At 40.3% G+C, this 22,701-nt stretch overlaps 1 protein-coding gene across 1 annotated transcript in view; it reads left to right on the top strand.

Moving 5' to 3' along the window:
- Positions 1–22,701, top strand: part of ptprt (protein tyrosine phosphatase receptor type T) — a 1,408,195-nt gene that overhangs the window by 1,060,315 nt on the left and 325,179 nt on the right. Inside the window, exons 13-14 of the mRNA XM_060836083.1 lie at positions 6,274–6,310; positions 7,155–7,220. Of these exons, the coding sequence (XP_060692066.1) occupies positions 6,274–6,310; positions 7,155–7,220 (103 nt within the window). The remainder of the gene's footprint in view (positions 1–6,273; positions 6,311–7,154; positions 7,221–22,701) is intronic.

The following is a 22,701-nucleotide window of genomic DNA, read 5'->3' as shown; positions in this document are numbered from 1 at the left end:
TGCAACCTCGTTTCGCCTCCAAATGAACTCCTTGTAACCAAGACTCGTTGCTGGGATATACCTCTCTCATATAGGAATAAACTGGAGATGGGAATGTTCTCTCCTCGAGCTGCCTTTAACCACAACAGCAGAGCTTCTTTAATGTTGGGGTTTACTACCACTCCCATTCTCTTTCTCGCTGGTGAGAATGCTTGCTCGTCAAACTGTTCCAAAATGTTTGCTTGTTGTTTGGAGACAAACCAGATCAACTAGATTGTGGTACAAAGCAAACACACTGTTTACAACACTGTATCAACTTCACTTTGTCTCCAAACGGACAGCACTTTTAACTTTCTCACTGGTTCAGCTGTACTTGCAAGGTTTCACAGTGAAATCTTGATGTCCAATGATGGCTTGCCCATAATTTTGTGCTGTACTGTAGCTTAACTCCAAACATTCATCCTTCGGTTGGATTTCCTACTCTGCCACTGGGCCTGGATGACAAATTCAACATAGAGCTTCAATATAACGAATTGTTGACTCATTGTGATTTCAAACATCCCAACGTGTTTTGGGGGGAGCATTTACTTTGGCATTTTACTGTTTACAAAGTCTGATGTTATGCATGTTTTTGATGTACTTAGCTTTTATTTAAGATTTACAGCTGCCAGCCACTTGGTTTCACCTGAGATATGAGCACCCAGTGAAGGACAATCCCCTCAGGATTTTTTTGCCCAAATTTTTTTTGCCTATTCCTGTCCAACAAATTTTTGGGAATGCTGATGAAAAATGTGATTCAAGATTCCAGACAATTGCAATTCACAATTGTGGTTTTACATGCAGCGATGCACAGTTTGTGCTAGTCCCATTCTTTTCCCTGGCATTTAGATGCTGGGTTAATCATGTTTAGCAGGAATATTGGAGGTATTTGTTCGGTGGGGTTTTGAAGAGCATTCAAATGCCTCCAAGTCCCACAAACATTTCCTAACCAGCTGACATGTTTCCAGGGGTGTGCTGATGATTGGAATACTCTACACAGAAGTCAGGTAAGGTTTCCATGGAGCCTAAACTAGCCAATTGCAGCAGAGTGCCTCTTTGACAACCATAGGTCACCAGTTAAATCAAATACTGAAAATTGTATAGCCTTGACAATTCCAATTGCTGCATATGCATCACAAATATTATACCTTTATTCAGTGTCATCTTTCTCTTTTCATGGAGATTTGCCATATCCTGAACCCACAGTGTCTTAGTTACAATTATATATCAAACATGCCAGCTAAGTCCCTGCAGATTTTTGGATTTTCATATGCCTTGCATTGCATCCCAAAAATCAAGTTGGCAAAGCATTGATTTGAAATGTAACTGGTTAAAATGGAAGTCATGTAGTTTGTTGAGAAAGCTGGCAGTTAGATTAGCAGTATATTATAGCAGCTTTCAGGTATTTTGATGACCCCTTGCCCCTGTTCTGCAAAACTACATGAAAATCAACTATAACAAAGAGAAGTAATAACATAGTTGAGGCAGCTTTCAAAATGTGCACAATACCTTCCCCATTATCTCTGAAAATTGTCACTATTGAGTTAAGCTGCTTGCCTATGTGAAGCAATCAGGTTTTTTTTTAAGATTTGGTAAGTATTTGAACATTTGCAAAGCAGAATCTATCATTTACCCTTAAACTGAATGCCATAGTGTGTAAAATTAAATAAAACTACATTCTACATTACAAGAAATTGGGATTTTTGTCTTGTACAATTAAATTCTACTTCATGTTGCTACATATTCAAAATATAAAAGAGGTACATCACCTGAACAGTGTTATTTTAAATGGCATCACGTGACAAGAAAGGATAAGATGTTTTGTACAAAGCTGAACTATTTTCAAATGCTCTTGGCTTTGGAAAAGCGTGGAGCAATCAGGGAGCAAACTGCCAGTATGTAATTTTAATCACTTAATTTGGACAGTGCAGTTGGAAAATAACCAAGCAGGTGTAACAGTGATGCATTTGTAACAATAATTAAACAATTAGAGACTTTGCTTAATACTGTTGCTAGTAAAGTGCAGTGTGCAAAAATCATCGTGTCAGCTTATAATTATATATTCTTTGAGTAGCTTTCAAATGCAAAGGATGGATGTTACAGGATTATAGAGTCTTCAGAAAAAAGTTGGCGTGGGATTTGCAAATTAACTGAACTCCATTTTTTTTTCATTTTCTTCCTTTGTTCCAGTTTCTTTTCTCCAGCCAAAGATTATAAAATGAGATTCAGTTACAAATTATGTTTGCTATTTTTTCTATGTTTAATAATTTAAGCCAATAGTTTGCCTCCAAATTAATTCCGTTTGCATGAAGACTGCTTGAAAATCTGACTTAAAACATCATTACTTTGGGAAGTTATTAAAATCAACTGAAATTTTCGCAAAAGAGAAATGCTGTGAATGCTGGAAATCTCAGGTAAAAACAGAAATTGTAGGAAATGCCCGGCAGGGCAGGTTATTATAGAGAGGAACGCAGTTATTGTTTAGGGTTGATCTTTGATCTGAACTGCAAGAAGTGCCGTTGGCTAAATGTAGTAAGCTTAGGATACAAATTGGATAGAGATTTCAAATTACAAGTGATTAGAAGATAAGGTCCAGGCTTCCAGGTCTGTTTGTGTTCTTTAACGGGATCGTAGGAAGGTGAGAAGCTGTTGCCCATCCATAATTACCTTTGAATTCAGTGGCTTGCTAAGCCATTTCAGAGGGCAGGTAATTGCCAACTGCGTTGTTATGGGTCTTCATCACATGTAAGGCAAACCTTGGTAAGGATATCAAATTTCCTTCTGTAAAGGATATTACTGAACCAGATGCATTTTTAGAAGAATCGGAGAGCTTCCTGGTCACCATTATTGACACTAGCTTAATATTCCAGATTTCATTAATTGAAATTAAACTGCATGTGCTATAGTGATGTTACATTAATCAGTGGTATCTGCACTAGTCACCCAATCTGTGTTCAGCCTCTCCATTGTTACACATGGTGATAAAAAAATTCAATATTCTAAATTGAAAGCAAATTGAATTGATGTACAGAATTTAATTAGCTCCATCCTGCTCTCCCTACCCACTCTCGAGGTGGGGATGGGGTCTGTGATTGGATGGGAGGGTGCAGCATAGAGTTCCCGTCACCTCCTGCTTTCCTCCCTGATTAAGTCCAGAGCATCAGTGCTCATCAGGGCTCTGCCGCCCAGTGGACAGTAGATGCCTTTGAATAGTCACTTAAAGACTTTGTCATTCTTCCATTGGTCAAAGCAATTATCTCTGGGGAGACTGCCCAGCAGACCCTCCCAGACTTCCTTGAAGCATGGACTTAATGAAGGGATCATGCAGTGAGGGTCCACACAGAAAGCCACCTCCTTACCATACTGAAAGCCCTTTGCCCACCCACTTCCCGGTTGTCTTTCCGCTCCACATTTCACCTGCTTACCTTTCTCCAGAAGATCTTCAGATTACCAATTCTGATTTAGGTGGAATTTCAGTCCCAGATGAGGAAATACAGCTTTTACTGAAAGGAGTATTTGGGGTCTCTCGACAATGAGATGAAAAGAGGTTAAGGGGTGGATGTTATATCACTTGGACTTGCAACAAAAGGCTATAGAATTTTGGGAGTAATTGAAGAGTGCCCAATGGTGCCATACAGGCATGTTCCACTTGTGATGATGTAAGTGGAAAAAGATGGTTGCTTGATGGTGGCATTGTGCTAGGGATGGACATGGCTGAGAATGATCGACTAAATGTGGAGCCTGGTATAGGAGAAAACAAGGTCCCATAATTCCGAATAAAATGTGTACAAACAAAGGCGTCATCAACGTCAGGGAGGAGAACCCTGAGTTGACGAGAATGGAAGACATAGAGAATTTTTGTCAATGTTTGCGTGTTGTCAAAGTGCATTTCCCTGATAGGGCAACCACTATGTGAGAATTACATGAGGTTAATCACTGATGAATAGTCTTAGTTGCAAACTATCATCTGATACCACACAGTTTCAATCGAAGACTAGAATGTCGAAAGTAGTTTGGACAGGCTCAGAAAGGCCCCAGACTCACCTGGCAGTTTTCACTTCTTCAGCATTGAAAGTTGTGCTGCTTGCCTCATCAGCAGCAGCCCTCAAGCAGGTTCTAGAAGGGGAAATGGAGCAGGCACTTAGGAGAGAGACCACAATCACAGGGAGTATATAGACAGTGGAAGCACTTCTGATCCTGGCACTCAAAAGGTTACGTCGGAAGGACACAAAAAGTACTGGGGCCACTGAAAACTTTGGCGATTGCCTTGCTTATTGGTAACTTATTTTGTAATGGAGTCCTTCAAATTATGTTGGTCTACAGATTAACATATTGAAGAGGTCTTCCTTCTGTTTAGGAGTCTCTCAGTGATTGGATAGAACAGCTTGAGAATTGTACCCAGTATCTTTCTAGGTTGTTGTCACGATTGGTATCTCACTTAGCCATTGGGAAATGTTGTCTATCTGTGGAGTCTTATCTGTACAATACATTTGTTGCCCATGTTACAAAATATCCCATGGTTAACAGCTGAATCTCTGTTGGCACATGATATGTTAGCTCCAAATTAAGTAGCATCTGCTGTTCTCCAAAAATTGAAAATCCAAAATAAGTCAATTTCACAATATCTTTGCTCTGGGCATTACAATGTAAATAGCTTTTACTTTTGAGAACACAATTTCAATTCAGACTTAGTTTGGTGGAATCAAAATCTCTCAAGCCACTTTTCAGAATCCAATGTGCACAAATGTAGATATCTTTAATTTAGTTTCTTGTGTAAATTGGGCATAAACGAGCACAAATTAAACAACGTTGTCATTCTCACTCAGAGATACCACAGAGATGAGTCATACGGGAATTCATAAAAAATGTATTAAACTGAAAGGCTTCTCCGATATTATGGCTGAAACATATTGAGGGAGCTTCACTTCTGTAACACAGTACTTTAGCTGGAATAGCTTGATACTAACAATGGTGGTTAAAATGTATTTAATATATTGGTAGCATTTTCTGACTGAGAAAACGAGATCAAAGATCAATGCAAAGAATACATATAAAGATGAGGTAAATCAAAAGTCATTATGTGATTTCAAGCTTGACAGTAATGGGTAGAGGCTTCATCCGGAGGCTGTAAATTCTATAGCCTTCTGATGTTACCAGTATGGTGACGAAACGTCTGAAAACGAACCTTACAACTCAGCGAGCAAACCTACATCCAGTTATGGATAGAGTTTTCACTTTGAGCATAATTAGGAATTGGACTGCAAATTGCACTAGTTTTGTGAAATAAATTTTCCATTCAAACTCCTACTTGACCGCATTGACCTATCAATGAAGTTAAAATCTTCCTTGAACCAACATAATCAGGCAGTGTTTCAAAATGTAATTTCTTTTGTCATACATCTGGCAAATGGCACAGAGACAGACCATTCAGTACATGTTGGTGTTTCTGCTTTATTTAAGCATCATGTGTTTGTCCACTTTCCCTTTGAATGAACTGACATGATTGGTCTCAATTACTTCCTGCAATAGTTAGTTTTCACTGCTCTTCAGATAAACAGATTTTCTCAGAATTTGCAACTGGATTTCCTCATGATTATTTTATATTGATGTCCTTGATCAGTGCTGTTCCCCACAGGAACATATAATTCCAAACGAAACCTTTCTCAATTTTAAACACCTTTATTAGGTGACCTCTGATCTATCTATTTTCAAGATCCTTTTCCAGTATAGTTTTCTAGTTTTGTTCCTGTATGTCATTTCTGCATCCTTACCAATTCCTCAATTTTTAAAAAAGATTTGGTGACAAGAAATTATTCTCAATGTGGTCATACCAAGGTTTGATACAAGTTTATTCGAACTTCCCTGCATTTCAATTCTATCGCTCAAGAAATAAAGCATATTTCTTGGTTTACTGGATGTTATGGCCTTGCTGACGTGGTGCAATGTTTATTATTTGTATTCTGAGATCTCCTTGTTCTTTTGTTGGGTAACCATGTTGAACATCATTTCCCAATTATTTGCCCGGTCTGCTAGTTTATGTCATCCTTGTTGAAATCCTCGACGGTATTGGTAATCTTCCAAATTTGCTGTCATTCGCAAAATTAGAACTTTTGTCTTTGGTGCCAAAGTCCCGATTGTTCATATAAATTATACAATTTACGTAATTTAAACCAATGTTGCGTTGATATAATTCCACTAATCAGTAATTAATCTGTTAGTGTAACAAGGACATTTCTTCTTTCTCATTCTTTGCAGGAGACCAAAATCAGCTGTTTAAGACTGGCAACTAAAGGTAAGAGAATATCATTCTGTTTTGTTTGCATTGTTCAAAGCCAATAACTAGCATCGCACATAGCAAGAAAACAGCTTTCCACCATGCTTGAAAGACATGTGGAGAGAAAAATTCTCAATCAGTGCTTGAATAAATTGGTTGTTTAAATAGCATGTTAGTATCCTGCATGAATTTATTTTGTGATTACGTTGCCTGCTATCTTCAGCATTTATGGATCATATAATCTATATAAACTATTTGTTTTACATTGAGTTGCTGGTCTCATTGTATTGTCATTTTTGTGCATGATTTAACAACAGTAATTGTCTAGAAATTTAAAAGCCTGCATCCAGATGTCAACTATTTATTTCTAAACATTTAGCTCTATTTAATTTGTAGGTTTCATTATCATACTAGTTGCATTTAATGATGTGAAATGCAAATGGAAACCTATTCAATCATTTTCAGCTACCATTTCTTTGCATAGACTACTTTCCATGCAATATTTTTCTGTTGCACAGATTATTTAAATGTTGCCTGTTTATGAATGTCACTTATTTCTCTTTAGAAGTGAGACACAGTGTTGAAACTTTATTAAGCAAATTGAAGGCAAAATAACAGAAGTGTATTTGTATTAAAACCAACTACTATAATTTATTCTTTTTGAATTAAAATTGGAGATTGAGGTATCATTAAAACTTTAATCTGAAATAAATATTCATTTCTCTTGGGGTTTCCAGTTTTATTTTGTAGAATGGTGGTTTAAGATATTATCAAAGGATGTTTTTTCTTGGTAGACTCGCTTCTTTCTTTTTCTTCTCATGCATGCTGACCTGGAACTTTCCCTTTGTCTTAACGGTAATAGGTAGGATACAGATAACTACACCATACATACTTGTCATCCCAAGTGCAGGTGATTATCTACTGTCAAGTCAAAAATGTTAATTCTTCTCCAATCCTATGCAAATTGTTGTTTTGAAATGTTATTTACAGCTTTAGTGAATGTTTTGCGTTGAAGGAAATATTTTGACCTACAAATAAGGGCTCTGCTGACAGCGCAGTAGATAATTTCACTGGAAGATTTGGTTATGAATCAAGGAGGTCAAAGAGATGTCAGGTTCGGTACTGAATAGTCAATGTACTACAGTCGGACCTTATTCCTCCTGAAAGGTGGCCTTGCTGGAAAGTGCAGGTGTGTGAACATTGTCTGCGGGCCGGATTGAACTTCAATGTACCACCTATAAATTCAGTCTCACCAATATTCAATATCTAGGTGAACGAAGGCAACTTGGCTGAAATACCAGTGTTGTGTCTCCATCCTATCAAAAAGATGTTGTGAAACTTGAAAGGGTTCAGAAAAGATTTACAAGGATATTGCGAGGGTTGGAGGATTTGAGCTGTAAGGAGAGGTTGAATAAGCTAGGGCTGTTTTCCCTGGAGCGTCGGAGGCTGAGGGGTGACCTTATAGAGATTTACAAGATCATGAGGGACATGGATAGGATAAATAGACAAAATCTTTTCCTTGGGGAGGGGGAGCCCAGAACTAGAGGGCATAGGTTTAGGATGAGAGAGGAAAAATTTTAAAGGGACCTAAAGGGCAACTTTTTCACACAGAGAATGGTGCATTTATGGAATGAATTGTGAGAGGAAGTGGTAGATGCTAGTACAATTGCAACATTTGCAAATGTGTTGCTGGTCAAAGCACAGCAGGTTAGGCAGCATCTCAGGAATAGAGAATTCAACGTTTCGAGCATAAGCCCTTCATCAGGAATAAGAGAGAGAGAGCCAAGCAGGCTGAGATAAAAGGTAGGGAGGAGGGACTAGGGGGAGGGGCGATGGAGGTGGGATAGGTGGAAGGAGGTCAAGGTGAGGGTGATAGGCCGGAGTGGGGTGGGGGCGGAGAGGTCAGGAAGAGGATTGCAGGTTAGGAGGGCGGTGCTGAGTTGAGGGAACCGACTGAGACAAGGTGGGGGGAGGGAAATGAGGAAGCTGGAGAAATCTGAATTCATACCTTGTGGTTGGAGGGTTCCCAGGCGGAAGATGAGGCGCTCCTCCTCCAGCCGTCGTGTAGTTGTGTTCTGCCGGTGGAGGAGTCCGAGGACCTGCATGTCCTCGGTGGAGTGGGAGGGGAGTTAAAGTGTTGAGCCACGGGGTGATTGGGTTGGTTGGTTCGGGCGGCCCAGAGGTGTTCTCTGAAGCGTTCCGCAAGTAAGCGGCCTGTCTCACCAATATAGAGGAGGCCACATCGGGTGCAGCGGATGCAATAGATGATTGCAACATTTAAAAGGCATCTGGATGGGTATATGAATAGGAGCGGTTTGGAGGGATATGGGCTTGGTACTGGCAGGCGGGACTAGATTGGGGTGGGATATCTGGTCAGCATAGACGACTTGGACTGAAGGATCAATTTCCCTGCTGTATAGCTCTATGACTCTATGACCTGTGGAACTATACCCACTGTAACTTTGTGACTGTCAAATATAGTGTGCTGAGTAAATGACATTGGTGTTCTGACATTTAAGGATAGATAGGCTTTTCAAATTGAAGGACAAAGCTTCATTCATTTTAAGAATTCAGGTATGGGCATCTACTTCTCCACCCATGCTTTACTGTTTATTCATTTCAATGTTCTTCTTGGTTTATTCATTTAACTCATAAAACTCTGAAACTGCAGCTAGAAATCATAGAATGCAAGCATTAAGAGCATAGCATTTTTAGAAAACCATCCAGTTATATTGAGTGTGTGTGTAATATAAATGCTTCTTGACATTTAATGTTACGGCCAGCTAAATCTGTGTCTAGAATTTCACACAGATGAAATGTTTATTTGGATGTCAGACATTCATTAATACACAACACTTCAAAAGATGATATATTTAAGGGCAGAAATGTTTTGATGCCATTTAATAAAAAGATGTTGCCAGGCTATCTCTGGAAGGTACTTAATACTGATCAAGATCAATTCAGTGGCATGGTGGTAATGTCACTGGACCAGCAACCAGAGGCCTCAGCTAAGCTCTGATGGCATGGTTACAGACCCCACTATGGTAGCTAGTGGAATTTTATTTAAATTAATAAACCTGCAATTTAAAGCTGCACCGGTCTGGCTCACATGTTATTCCAACCTTACCAAGAATGTGATGGACTTTTAACTGCTCCCTGAAATGTCCTCACAAGCCACTCAGTTCAAAAAACAGTTTAGGATGGGCATGAAATGCTGGTCTTGCTTAGCAAGACCGAAACGTCGAATTTCCTGTTCCTTGGATGCTGCCTGACCTGCTGTGCTTTAACCAGCAACACATTTTCAGCTCTGATCTCCAGCATCTGCAGACCTCATTTTTTACTTGCTTAGCAATACCCATGTTACGTGAAAGAATTTTTAAAAACTTGCTCCTTTATTCAAAATATACCTCAATTCAAGGCACAGGCAAAATGGAAGCTTATGACATTTGCTGAAATCTTGAAAGACTCTCTTCTGTGTTATTGCAGTACATGACCACATTAACCTGAGCTGGCATCTTTCTTGACAGAAAAGCACAGCAGGTCAGGCAGCATCCAAAGAGCAGGAAAATCGACGATTCGGGCAAAATGTTGCCTGACCTGCAGTGCTTTTCCAGCATTAATCTAATCTTGACTGTAATCTCCAGCATCTGCAGTAAGCACTTTCGCCTATCTTTCTTGATGGTCTTATCCCACTCAGTGTCTCTTTAACTGAACTCAACTTATTCTCTCCTGGTTTAAGGGGCAAAATTGTATTAAGCTTGTTTATTTTTTGAAATAATTGAAGGTCATGAAATTTGGCCAACTTGCAAATTTATATTTAGAAAACTCAATTAGCAGTACACTCTGTTTTCTGAGTGATAGAGCAATGAACTTCCAATGTCTCCTACGAATTAGAAAATGAAAGGAAACATAAAGGAACATGGAGTCAATAGTTAGGAAATAGAGGTAAATAAGCAAAAAAAACATTAGTTATCATTCTTGTCATAATATGAGGCGTTAAAATTCTAGAGGACAGAAAGATTAATGAACTTCATTTTTACTTTGGGACAGAATTTTGGTCCAACCCACAGTTTTGGTTCCTCAGATTCTAGTGGATAGATCATAAGTTGATTCTCCTCATGCATGTTATGTGCTGAATTGTCAATATTATATTATTTAATGAAGATTTAAGAAACATGACAGTGTGCAACCAAGGTCTGAATTTTCATGCAGGGAGCCAGCAAAAATGTCACTGGAAGCTGGGATCTGGAGGTCCTGTCGCCATCCTACTATATCCTACACTTGCCATTTCGCAATGTGACTGGTGTTGGTGGTGGGTCTGGAGGTGGTAATGGAGTAAGGGTTTTGTTTTAATTTGCATATCCTAGGTTCACAGAGACAACTGCACATCAAAATGTGCATCTGCCTCAGTAAGGCCTGATTTTCAACTCTGGGATGTACAAAATGCAACTGGTGCATTTTAGGCCAGCTGGGAGACATTCCACCTTCCCAGAGAGTTTTGGAGAAATAGGACACCCTTTTAGACAGGTACCCTTTTGAATGTAGTCTTGGGACACCATTGGGAGAGGTCAAGAACCCTTTTGTTTATTAGACATAGAGACGAAAAGCATGTAAATTCATTGGAACTGTCATGGTCATGAGAACCGACCAGAGAGCTGCCAACCTGTGAAGGCATTTAAGCCCGCTTCCATTTAAATACTAACAGTGCTACAAAGAAGTACTTAAAATTTCACCTATGTTGACATAGGTCTGAGGGGTAACCTAGATTGGAAACATATGACTGATTTCACAAACTTTCATTGTCAGAATGGATGCTTGCCATTTCACAGTTTAATTAACAGCACAAAGTAGTTATAAATTCTTTGAAATGGGACTATCTCTGCAAATTATTCTTTTCATGAGGAACTTGGGAATTTAAATGTTGTGAATGAGTTTTTAATCAATAAAAGTATTTTATTTGATATGGTTAATTTATCATCAGGCGCTTAAGAACATTACTTAATCTCCACATTATACCTGAGGTGCATTCATGGTGGATACTTGTGAGTTGGCATGGTTAGTATAAGAGAAAAGAATGATGGTTAGGGGGCATGTTAGCATCCATTGGGATAGAGGCCCTAAAGCTCAACGAGTTTGGCTTGATGGGCATAGGTTGGTATGAGAGTATAAGATACCATGGGGTGGGTGGGTGAGGAATGATTTAGCATGATAAATGATGAGGGTTGGAGGACTCTTCTTTGGGTTATTTTCTTTCCCAGAGTTTTAACAATGTGCCAGTGCACTGAAGTCAGTCTTTTGCCCAGCTCACCCAAACAGGGCAGCCTGTGAACGCTGTCAGGGATGTCCCACCACAATCTCAGGTCTGAACTTTTTACAATATTTATCACTGACATTCATGAAGGAACATGGGGCTTTGAATTCAAGTTTGCTAAGGAAATTTAATTCATTGAAACGAGCAGTCATGTAAATGGGAGCAGAATATTATACTATGACTCAATGTTGTACACAGTACATAAGATCATAGGTAAGTTACGTGAATGGTCAAAACTTTAACTGTGGAGAAACATGAGGAATCCACTTCAGCCTAAGAAAGATCAGAGCCTGTAAACAGTCAGTGGCTATGAACTATGGAGAGAGCAGAGAGAATTGCAGGTCCATGAACATAAATCATTAAAAGCGATTGAAGACTCAAAATAAATGAAAGGCTGATTGAATGTGAGCATTTATCTCATAAAGCCTGGAAGAAAAAGGAGGTAATCTTATGCTACAATTGTCTAGTTCAACTATCTCTGCTGTATTGAATTCAGTTCTCTGTCCTGTGCCTCAAAAGAATAATGCAGCACAGATTTATCAGAATGACACAAGAGTGTAAGGGTCACATAGGAAGACAGTCTGGATAGGTTAGACTTGTATTCATTTAAATATCAAATAATAATTGAGGTGATAAAACTATTAAAGTATTTGAAAGGGTTAACAAATAGTATTTCCTCTGGTGGGAGTCCAAAACTAACAGTCATAACCTCAAGGTTAATGCTGGTCAGGTCAGGGGTGATTTTAGGAAATATGATACCTCCTCTCCCAAAACAATTGAGTCCAGGTCAATTGAAAATCGAATCCTGAGGTAGATTTCTGTTAGACTTATCAGCAGAATCTTATAGGGGTCTTAGCGACATGGACTGTGGCGAGATTAATGGTGGAATCAGAGGAAGCACCTGTATCAATCACTGCAGCAACTCAATAATCATTACTGCTTTTCACAAGCAGTGTGGCAAGCTTCTCACTAGGCAGTAGCAAGTTGCTAGTTAAAGGTGATTATTGCTTGTTAAATGCCTTGTTAACAGCTCAACCTGCCTCATTATTATTCAGTTTCCTTTCTTACCAAGCAGAACAAACAAACAGGACATTGAGAAATCTCAAAGCGGAAATCTGAGTGGGTACCTGGTGAATTCGGCTCACTACTTGCTTTGAAGGTCTTCCAGGTTTTTATGTTGCTAGCTAGGCCCATCCCTAATTGCCCAGGGGGCAGTTGAGAGTCAACTATATCGCTATGGATCTGGAGTCAGAGATAGGCCAGTGCTTCCATAAAGAATATTAGTGAACCTGATAGGTTTTTACAAGTCAATAATGGTTACATGCTCACAGTTAGGCTGCTTAAGAATAAAAAGCATCTCTGTGCATGATCCATGGGCACCAGCTGCTTGCACCTCTCAGCCATTGACTTTGGTATCTGACATTTGCCAACCTGTCTAACCAACCGTGCACCTCTCTGGTACACTCTAGAAGCACAGCTTTGCATTTCAGGGCATACCAGCGAACAGCATGGGAAGGCTGCAGCAGGGACACCTAATGCACATGGACAGGGATATCGCTCACTGGTTGGACCAGCCAATATCTCAGTGCTGCTCGCTTGTTCTCTTATTGCTTGCTCATATAGCACCTACCTGGATGCTTGCAGCATTACTGCCTTGCCAAACTGATGCAGTTTGCCTTGTCAATAGACCTCATTGAAGGGAGCATACATCTTGCAGTAAGGCAGTGTTCTGTCAACCTCACCCCTACTCCATGTGTCAGCAGCTTGTACAGCAAACACACTACATGTGCAGCAAGCAAACAGCCATGGCTCAAAGTCTTAGGGAAGTAGCCCTCATTAGCTGCCAGTTAGGGGGTTCCAACACAGTAAGTCAAGGGCACCCTCCCATACTAGTTGGGGTGGGGTTGTCAATCAGAGGATCTGTGCTTCTGTAATCCAGTGGGTTTGGTTGTGATGAATCCTATGGCTCCATTGCAATCAGTCCACGGGTTAGGGCTAACATAGCCCGGGAGATATACAGCTATGAGTCAGTTCTAGTCACTACTCACCTGGAACAGTTTGATTGCGTTGGTCAAGCAATGGGTCATGTACAGTTCATCAGGTCCAATGACAGAAGTGAAAGGGAAAGTTGGGGAGGACAATGGAGTCTGCTGCTACAGAAATGAGACATGGAAACCTATTCTTCAGGTTTGAAGGCTGAGACCACGGGGCAAAGGGAATGACAATTGTGATGGTTGGGGCAACAGTATCTGTGAGGGGGTGAATACAATAAAGCATAGGTGGGAAAGGAATGGGGAGGGTCATCCACAATCAGGTTCATTCTATCTTAAATGAATAAACACTGTATGACCACACCTGGCATGGGATTGAGGAGGAAACATGTGCAGGTACAGGCTCACTAGACACGCTTGGTGGAGACCTGGGAAGTTGCAAAGCCAATTGGGGTTCATGGGAAGAGTGACCAGGAAGGGGGTATGGAGTGAAAACTAAGTGTTGGAAAAAAAATCAGACCTGGCAGCATCTGAGGAGTGAGGAACAGAGTTAAACTTTCGAGTCCAGTGTAAATCTTCTTCAGAACTGTGTCTTCTGTCGTCTGCTCTACCATAGCTCTGGTTGGATCAGAGGCACCCACATCAGTCAGGGCATTGGGTTTGATCAGCAATGATTGCAGCAAGTTGTCCTGGAACCCCAGTGACTAGCCTTGTAATACACTAACTACACAAGAGGGCTCCAGAATGTAGGAATCATGCAGCTGCTAGGATAGAGGTTAAATGCCTCCAGCAAATGGTAACAGTGACCACAGATCACCTGAACATCACTTTAAAACTTCAGTTACATTAATATGCAAATGAAGCAAGGATGATGTGAGAGAGAAAATTTTCCACAATGAATAGATAGCGTTTGGAATAAACTGCCTGGAAATATAGTGGAGTCAGATTCAACTGAGGCACTCCAGAGGACATCTGGTGATTATTTGAATAGGACTGGTGTGCAGGGATATGGGGATGTGCAGGAGATTGTCTGCAGGGCCAGTACAGGCGTGATGGGGTGAATGGTTGTCTCTGTGAGCCTAATGATAACTGCTCAGTATTGGGACAAGTCTCTCTCAGTGTGATCTTGCCTTTGGGAGAGAAAAATGACCTGGTGTGACCTTGCATCAGACACTGTCCTGATCAATTTGTGTGTATGCAACATTGTTCTGTCTGAGTCCTGTGACTTGCAGAGACTGAATCAACAGGATGCCTAACTCATCATCATGAACTATAGTCTGGGTGGAAAAGCTCTGAATCACCAGTGGATCCCATGCATTCTGACAAGCTTTGTGGCTGCAACCTCTCCCTGACCTGGGTGCTCCTCATTCTCTGCAGTGACCTGTTGCCTCTCCCAGGCTTGCATCAGCCCTGACCCCTCTGAATCTGCGTTTGCCTCCTTATGAAGGTAGCCACAGCAATGAACATTCCACCAGCGACTGGACATCAGACTCTGGGTGGAAATGAACTACATCACGAACGGAAAGAGCAAAAGACGAGTCTCAGAAGAGTCATTGGGAGCATATCCTGCAGATAAGGCTGCACAGACTCCTCCACACAGTGAGGCATGCTGCACAGAAAGGACTGTGTCTCATTCATTCAACTCCAGTTTCAGCATGTGTACCAACTTGGTGAAGGGGCTGCACTGGTTTTCACTTCTCATTGCATTCAGTGCAGACCATCATTAAACTTGCTGACAGATCATAAAGCACTGGTGTGTACCTCCCACAACACTCTTCAAAGCTGCGTGATAAATGGTTTGCATCTGTCCAGCATTCGCTTCTTTTCTTTGTAAGATTGGCTTCTGAGTGTTGCTGAAGGTAGCAGCAATGTTCGATATGCAAGCTCTAATGGCATTCAAACTCTAAACACGTTCACTCTGCCCAAACAGCAGGTAGACAATGAAATGAAGGCAACTTAAATGTAGCTGGAGTTTGTAGTTGCCTGCTTCATGTAGTTTTCCTTCAATACCCTTTCATCTAACAAAAATGGATCTCACACTTAGACTTATAGAGTCATAGAGATGCACAGTACGGAACCAGACTCTTTGGTTCAACCTGTCCATGCCGACCAGATATCCCAACCCAATCTAGTCCCAACTGTCAGCACCAGGCCGATATCCCTCCAAACCCTTCCTATTCATAGACCCATTCAGATGCCTTTTAAATGTTGCAATCATACTGGTCTCCACTGCTTCCTCTAGCAGCTCATTCCATACACATACGACCCTCTGCGTGAAAAAGTTGCCCCTTAGGTCTCTTTTATTATCTTTCCCCTCTCACCCTAAACTTAAGCCCTCTAGTTCTAGACTCCCCCACCCAGGGAAGAGACTTTGTCTATTTATCTTATCCATGCCCTTCATGATTTTACAGACCTCTATAAGGTCACCCCTTAACCTCCAATGCTCCAGGGAAAACAGCCCTAGCCTATTCAACCTCTCCCTATAGCTCAAATCCTCCAATCCTAGCAACGTCCTTGTAAATCGTTTCTGAACCCTTTCAAGTTTCACAACATCCTTCCGATAGGAAGGGGAACAGAATTACATGCAATATTCCCAAAGTGGCCTAACAACCGCAACATGACCTCCCAATCAAACTGACACTGACTCTGCCCACACTGGGTGTGGCTCTAGCAACCAGGCGCATCACCAGAATTCCTGTGTCCACGTTTACTTTGCACTGCCCTAACAGTCCACTTCCACCATTCTCTCAAATGTGGAGACCCACAGCACAGGATGTCACCTCCAACAGCACTCCCAGTCTCCTGACCCCCAAGACTACATCTTAATGGTGGTCATCCTCTTGTGGAGGTCACAGTGATAGTCACTGCCAATATCCCCACTGCTGTAGCCTACCATACTCTCCAATGCTGTTCCACATACACCTGGGTCACAATCATTCATTGCAGACCTAACACCAATTTTGACAAGCAGCCTCCAGACACGACTGCCTGGACCCTACCTGTTGTGTGTGCATTACCCTGACTGACAATATGTAGTTCCTTTCACTGCTTGAAATGACCCTACAGGATTGAACATTATTCACTCCCCTGACTGTATCAGGTATGTTCCCAGACCACGAGTGGGCCAAGTGGATAACTGAGAGTAGTGTGCACTTGTGACAGCTAGTAGTGGATCCCTGACTGACAACAACGTCATCCTTGACTGGACGGAGGTTTTGCCTCCACCTAGTTTTTGACATGCCCAATGGGCTAAATGAGAATGCAGTGTGTTTGCCACAGAACCAGCTGACACATGCTGTAGGTGTGAGATTGACGTTTCAGTGTGCAATGAAACAAGATTCCCCCAGACAAATATGTCCTGACAGGTATGATGAGTGGTCTGGCTGTGTGTCTGCGAAAGAGCATGTTGATATAGTATTACTGATCACCCTTGACTCTCACTGAAGTGCCATTCTGCTAACAAGCACAATATAGTAAGGTGGAGCTTGGATTCTGTGAACATGCATGTAGGGACTAAGTGAATGAGGAAGTGAAAAGCCTGAGATGCAGCCTGGCCTAATCCATGAGCTCAATGCCTATCCCTTCGCACAAAGGATTGGCCTTGCGGTAGACTTTCAACACTGCATTACTATGCATCCTGGAAATCTGTTGCTTTCAAAGTGGCCTGCAAGTGGATCAGATGGTTGTGAGGTCTGGCAAATGTTAAATGTCCATGTCAGTGGAGGAGGGGTGCATGTGGATCGTACTTTTACATAGTGTTTGGTGCTGTGTAAGTGGAGGCTGTTTGCAGCCAGTGTTGAGCTGAAGTCACAAGGTACCCATTCTGACTTTTATGCTGAGAATTCTGGACATCTCGCTTGCTCAATGTGTTTGGTAAGATCAGAAGCCAAGTGTTTACAAGGTGAGTCCCAGCAGAAATAAGGTGTTTAACAAACTCTAATTCCCCCTTAATTAATATCTTGCTGCCTCCCAGGGGAGGCTCACCTGACCACCAGCAGCAAGATGCTCCCAAAGTCAATGTAGGCCTTTCACACTTGTTACAAATCCTGCTGTAGTCCATGTTGCTAAGATCTCCATAAGATTCTACCCAATGAGTCTATATACCAAGCTGTAAACAAAGAGTTCTTGCAGAATTCCAACAGCATTACTTTGGGAGAGTATAAAGAAGTGGGACCTTAACATACAACACACCCCTCAGTGTGAGGATAACATCCAAGCCTTCACATATTTGCACTTTCCAGCAGTAACCAATGGGAAGAAGCTTTTTCTGACCAGTTTCTTTTAATTTCTCTAAGGCTAATTAAAGAATCTACCAAACACTGACCTGGCAATCAGCAGTTAAGATGGGGAGATTCAATCTTATTACTCTTATCATACAAAACAGAACACTTACTTACTGTAGAACTGAGAATACCTCCATAAGGATATTTTACTATTCCATAGCATTATGTGCTTTGATTGTAGAGTGCTGTTATCCTTTATATTTTGCCTTGTTTTTTTAAAAAAATTGCTATCAGGAGAAATGCAAAAACAAACATGTTGATGCTACATTCCAAGGAGAACTTCCATTTCAGTTCCACCAAAACACTTGCTCTTGTTAATGTGGCACCAACTTTGAAGGAAATTCGGTCAACAACTGACTGTTCTGAAACAGACATCAGCATCCTGCTCATTTCTTGACTTGAAATCTCAATTGGAAACTGACTTGAATTCTCTACCTGCAGTCTTGGCTGAGTACAAAGCAGCTCTTGGCATATAGTAGCCGGAAGAATGAATGGTCTCTCTTAAACAGCTATGAGTTATGAAGAAGATGCTGGTTCCTGTTGTTTAATTGCCGGCATGCACTGAACCATGTGACCACTGTCAGCAGCATAAGAATCAGGTCGCCTACCTGAGCTAAAATGTTACATTTCCTCAGCAGTTCGAATAGGTAGTATAATACTGCATTTTTTTCCCTAAAAAAGATTTTTGGAAGACGTTACGTAGAAAATACAGAAGATACTGAACTGTTCTGAAATTTAAGGTACTTTATTCCACAATTGTCTTCTCTTCTACCAACTATGGAGCAATAGTTAGGACTACTGCTATTGCATTCTGAGCAGCCTGTTATCAGTTAAATGCTCCCCTTTGAATAAGAATAGTTCAATCTAATCTATTTGGGTTCCTTGCAGTTCCATCATCTCCAGTACTACCAACTGTACAAAACAATAACTGAGAATGATAGTGTGTGACCTTTTAGTTTATCACAATAATGGTCTCGATCCAGCCAAAATTAGAATGTAATATTCATGCAGTGTTATATTCATGCTGTTAAGTGTACACTATGGTGCTATTGAAAAGCAAAACAAAGGAAATTCAATTAAGAAATGAAGCGTTTCACACCTTTTGACCAAAGAAAACCAATTATATTTTGTAAAAGTGTACTTTGTTATTTTGGAAAACCTCTCATACACTTTCAAACCTGGGGGTGATGGGGGAGTATGTGTACAAATAACGGTGAAGGACAAGGTAGATCAGACAGTGCAGGTCAGTTGTGATGCTTCAGACTCCATGATTGATTGCTGTTGCACTTTGTAATTCAAAAAACCATATCAGTAATCCATACTGATTCACATTCTGTTATGATGAAAGATTCCCACAAACAAAATCCATTCCTCATACTTTCACGTGCAATTTTATCTATAATTCTCATTTATCAAAACCATAATAAAGTAGCCCATGATAAAGCTTGTTCTTTTTGGACTGCTCTGAGCATTGATGCCAGAGATCCACAGTTTAGTGCACGGAATAATGACAGACAGATACCATGCAATTAAGTTAGCTATTGCAATAGCAAAATGAGAACATGAATGATCCATAATCAATATGTTCTTCCTTTGGGAAGAAAGATTGAAAAGCTTTTCATTAGAAGCATTTCTCCTCTATTTGCCTCACAGAAGGACTATTACAAAGGGACTGCTACTGCAGAACTGACTCCAATAAGTAATGCTCCCAAACCCCTTAAATGAATTTCATCTTGAATATGCCTGAATTCTTATCAGTGGGAGCAAAAAGGAGAAGGGCGAGCATAATGAAAATGCTTTCAGATATTTTGTGGTATTACCTGCAGTAAATGTCAAATGTGTTACTATATGTCAGTCACCAAGCCTCTCATTTAACAATAGATGATGTGGAAAAAAATTCCTATGTTGCAGCTGTAATGAAGAATTTCAGAAAACGTTTATTATTAGAATTGGAAAGATAGTAATACCTGGCTGTTTTCATGTTCAATTTAATGTAATTGATCATATCATCATCACATTTTCTAAGATTACGTTATCGCATCCATGCTTGTAGCATTTTGTAGCAGTGATCCCAAGCCTTACCAATGATTTCAAATGTCATGACATTTTCAGGCATCAGACTTTTAAAACATCACAAATAACATCCTTTATTATTTAAATCTATTCCATGTGGATTACAATAGACTTCGCTGGTTAGATATTCAAGAATCTGTAAAACTGATACTCGGCAAGAACTATGTCTATGTAATACTTAAAACATTTCAGATTTAATTGAATAGGCATTTCAATTTACAATTTAATTTAATTCTCTTTTCTGTTTATATTTTCATGAGTTTGTGAAAATTCAAAATTGTCTCATCATTTGAATAGTGAATATAATGTCAGGAGAAGTTCGAACAGCTGAAAGTAACAAAATCAAAAAAAGGAAACAAATCTGAAGGTGAAAATGTGACCCAGCAGGAAACTCAGCAGGGTTATGGTACTTTTAAAGGAAGCCTGAGCTACCTGTTCTGAGAAATTACCATGCTCAATAACTCTCCCATTCTGCTTCGTAAAAACATTAAAAATAGGAAAAGATGCACATACTATTTGTCCTTTCAAGCTTGTGATGCCATTTAGTAAAATCAGAGTTAATCTTCTATCTTAACTCACCTATCCCAAATTATGTGTATTTTCCTTCATTCCTTTAGTACCAAAATTTAAATGTACTCAATAACGAAGTACCCCACCTCTCTGGGGTATGGAAATCGAAGGATTCACAGCCTTTTGACTGAAGGAATTTTTCGTTATCATAGTTCTGAATAACCTGTGACTGTGACCTGAGTTCTAGACTCCCTAGCCAGGTTGAAATATTCTTCTAGCATCAACCCTATCAATTATAGAATACCTACCATGTTGAATCAAGCCATTCAGCCCACTGAGTCCACACACCGACCTTCTGACAAGTATCACCCAGACCCATCCCCTCACCCTTTTCCATGTAAACCTGCATGCCCAATCTACCTCATCTGCACATCTTTGAACTGTGGGAAGAATCCATAGCATCCAGAGGAAACCCACACAGACACAGGGGAAATGTGCAAGTTCCAAACGGACAGTACCCTGGCGCCAGAATCGAACCCAGTCCCTGATGCTGTGAGGCAACATTGAACCACCATGCTATCTTGTTGTAATGTTTCAATGGGATCATGCCTCATTCTTCTCATTTGACAATTTTAAGAAAGGCACATTTTGTCAAAGTTTTTCATCATGTACACAATTCATAAGAAACTCCCATTGAGAAACTTTGTATCAAACAAGAAGAGTGTGCCTATTGGTTGACAGGTTAGCTGTAATTGATAGAAGCATTGTCATAGAGAATGCACCAATCAAGGATAACTGACTGTTCATTGCCAAGCAGTTTAAATTTTAATAAATCACATTCATTCTGATTGGTAAATGCAATACCCTGAAATTTAAACCTGACATTTATTTTGGTACATCAAAACACGCACAGTTTATTCATGTTGTTGCTGCCTGCAAAGAATAGTACCCTCTGTATTAATTTATATTACCTCCAATATACAAGTGTACCGTATCTTAATTTCGTTGTCAGCATAATTGGAATTATTTCATAAATGTTGCTCAATTTCAAGATCACGTATAATGTTACACACTGTGTTGTAGATTTTGCAAGTGTATGCTGGTTGGGTTCCATCAGTATCCTGCTCATTGCAAGCAACCAGAGGAATATAAAGGATATGAAAGGATAGGCTTATATACCTAGTATCTGGCCAGCATTAAAACTGATAAACCACATTACTTATAGTTGCAATACACAGAACATTTTTGGCTTGACTGAGCTGTGTTTCCTGACAAGAGTATCCCTCAACCCACAAATCAGTTGAGTGGATTTTTGTTGCATTTCCTTTAAAGCAAGTAAAGTGCCCTTCTTGGTTAAAGGCACCAAGACTGTGTTCCAGTTATGGTTCCACCAAAGGTCTATGCAATTGACCCTGTTTTCTGTTGTATTCCAATTACTTTGAAAGAAAGGCCTTTCACTATTTTTTGATGAAGAGTCATAGAGTCACAGTACCATAGAATCATACAATATGGAAACAGATCCTTCAATCTAGCCAATCCATTCCAATAATGTTCCCAAACTAAACTAGTCCCACCTTTCTGTATTTGGCCCATATCCCTCCAAACCTTTCCGACTCATGGCTTATCCAAATGTCTTTTAAACATTGTAACTGTACTTGCATCCACCACTTTTGGCAGTTCATTCCACATACGAACCACGCTTTGTGTAAAAATGTTTCCCCTCGTTTCCTTTTTAAATCTTTCTCTTCTCAACATAAAAGTATGTCTCCTAACTTTGAAATCCCCCACCCTATGGAAAATACCTTTGCCATTCACCTGATCAATGTCCCTCTCATGATTTTAAAAAGGTCACCCCTCAACCTCATATGCCTGAGTAAAAAAGTCCCAATCTTTCTCGTCTATTTTTATATCTCAAACCCTCCATTGCTAGCAACATCCTAGGAAACTTTTTCTGAGCCCCTTCAATTTAATAATACCCTTCCTATAATACAGCGACCAGAACTGGATACAATACTCCAAAAGAGACCTTACCGATGTCCTGGACAACCTCAACATGACATTCCAACACCAACACTCAAAGGTTGAAGCAATGAAGTCAAGCATGCTAAATGCCATGTTAACAACCCTGTATACCTGTGACAAAAAATTCAAAGAATTTAACACCTGAACCCCTCGGTTTCTCTGTTCTACAACACCAAGACCCTAGCATTAATTGTATAAGTCCTGTTCTTGTTTGTATAA

Source organism: Hemiscyllium ocellatum, chromosome 15 (assembly GCF_020745735.1).
Source record: "Hemiscyllium ocellatum isolate sHemOce1 chromosome 15, sHemOce1.pat.X.cur, whole genome shotgun sequence".
NCBI lineage: Eukaryota > Metazoa > Chordata > Chondrichthyes > Orectolobiformes > Hemiscylliidae > Hemiscyllium > Hemiscyllium ocellatum.
The sequence above is the reverse complement of the archived record's forward strand: the minus strand, read 5'-3'. Positions and strand labels throughout refer to the sequence as shown.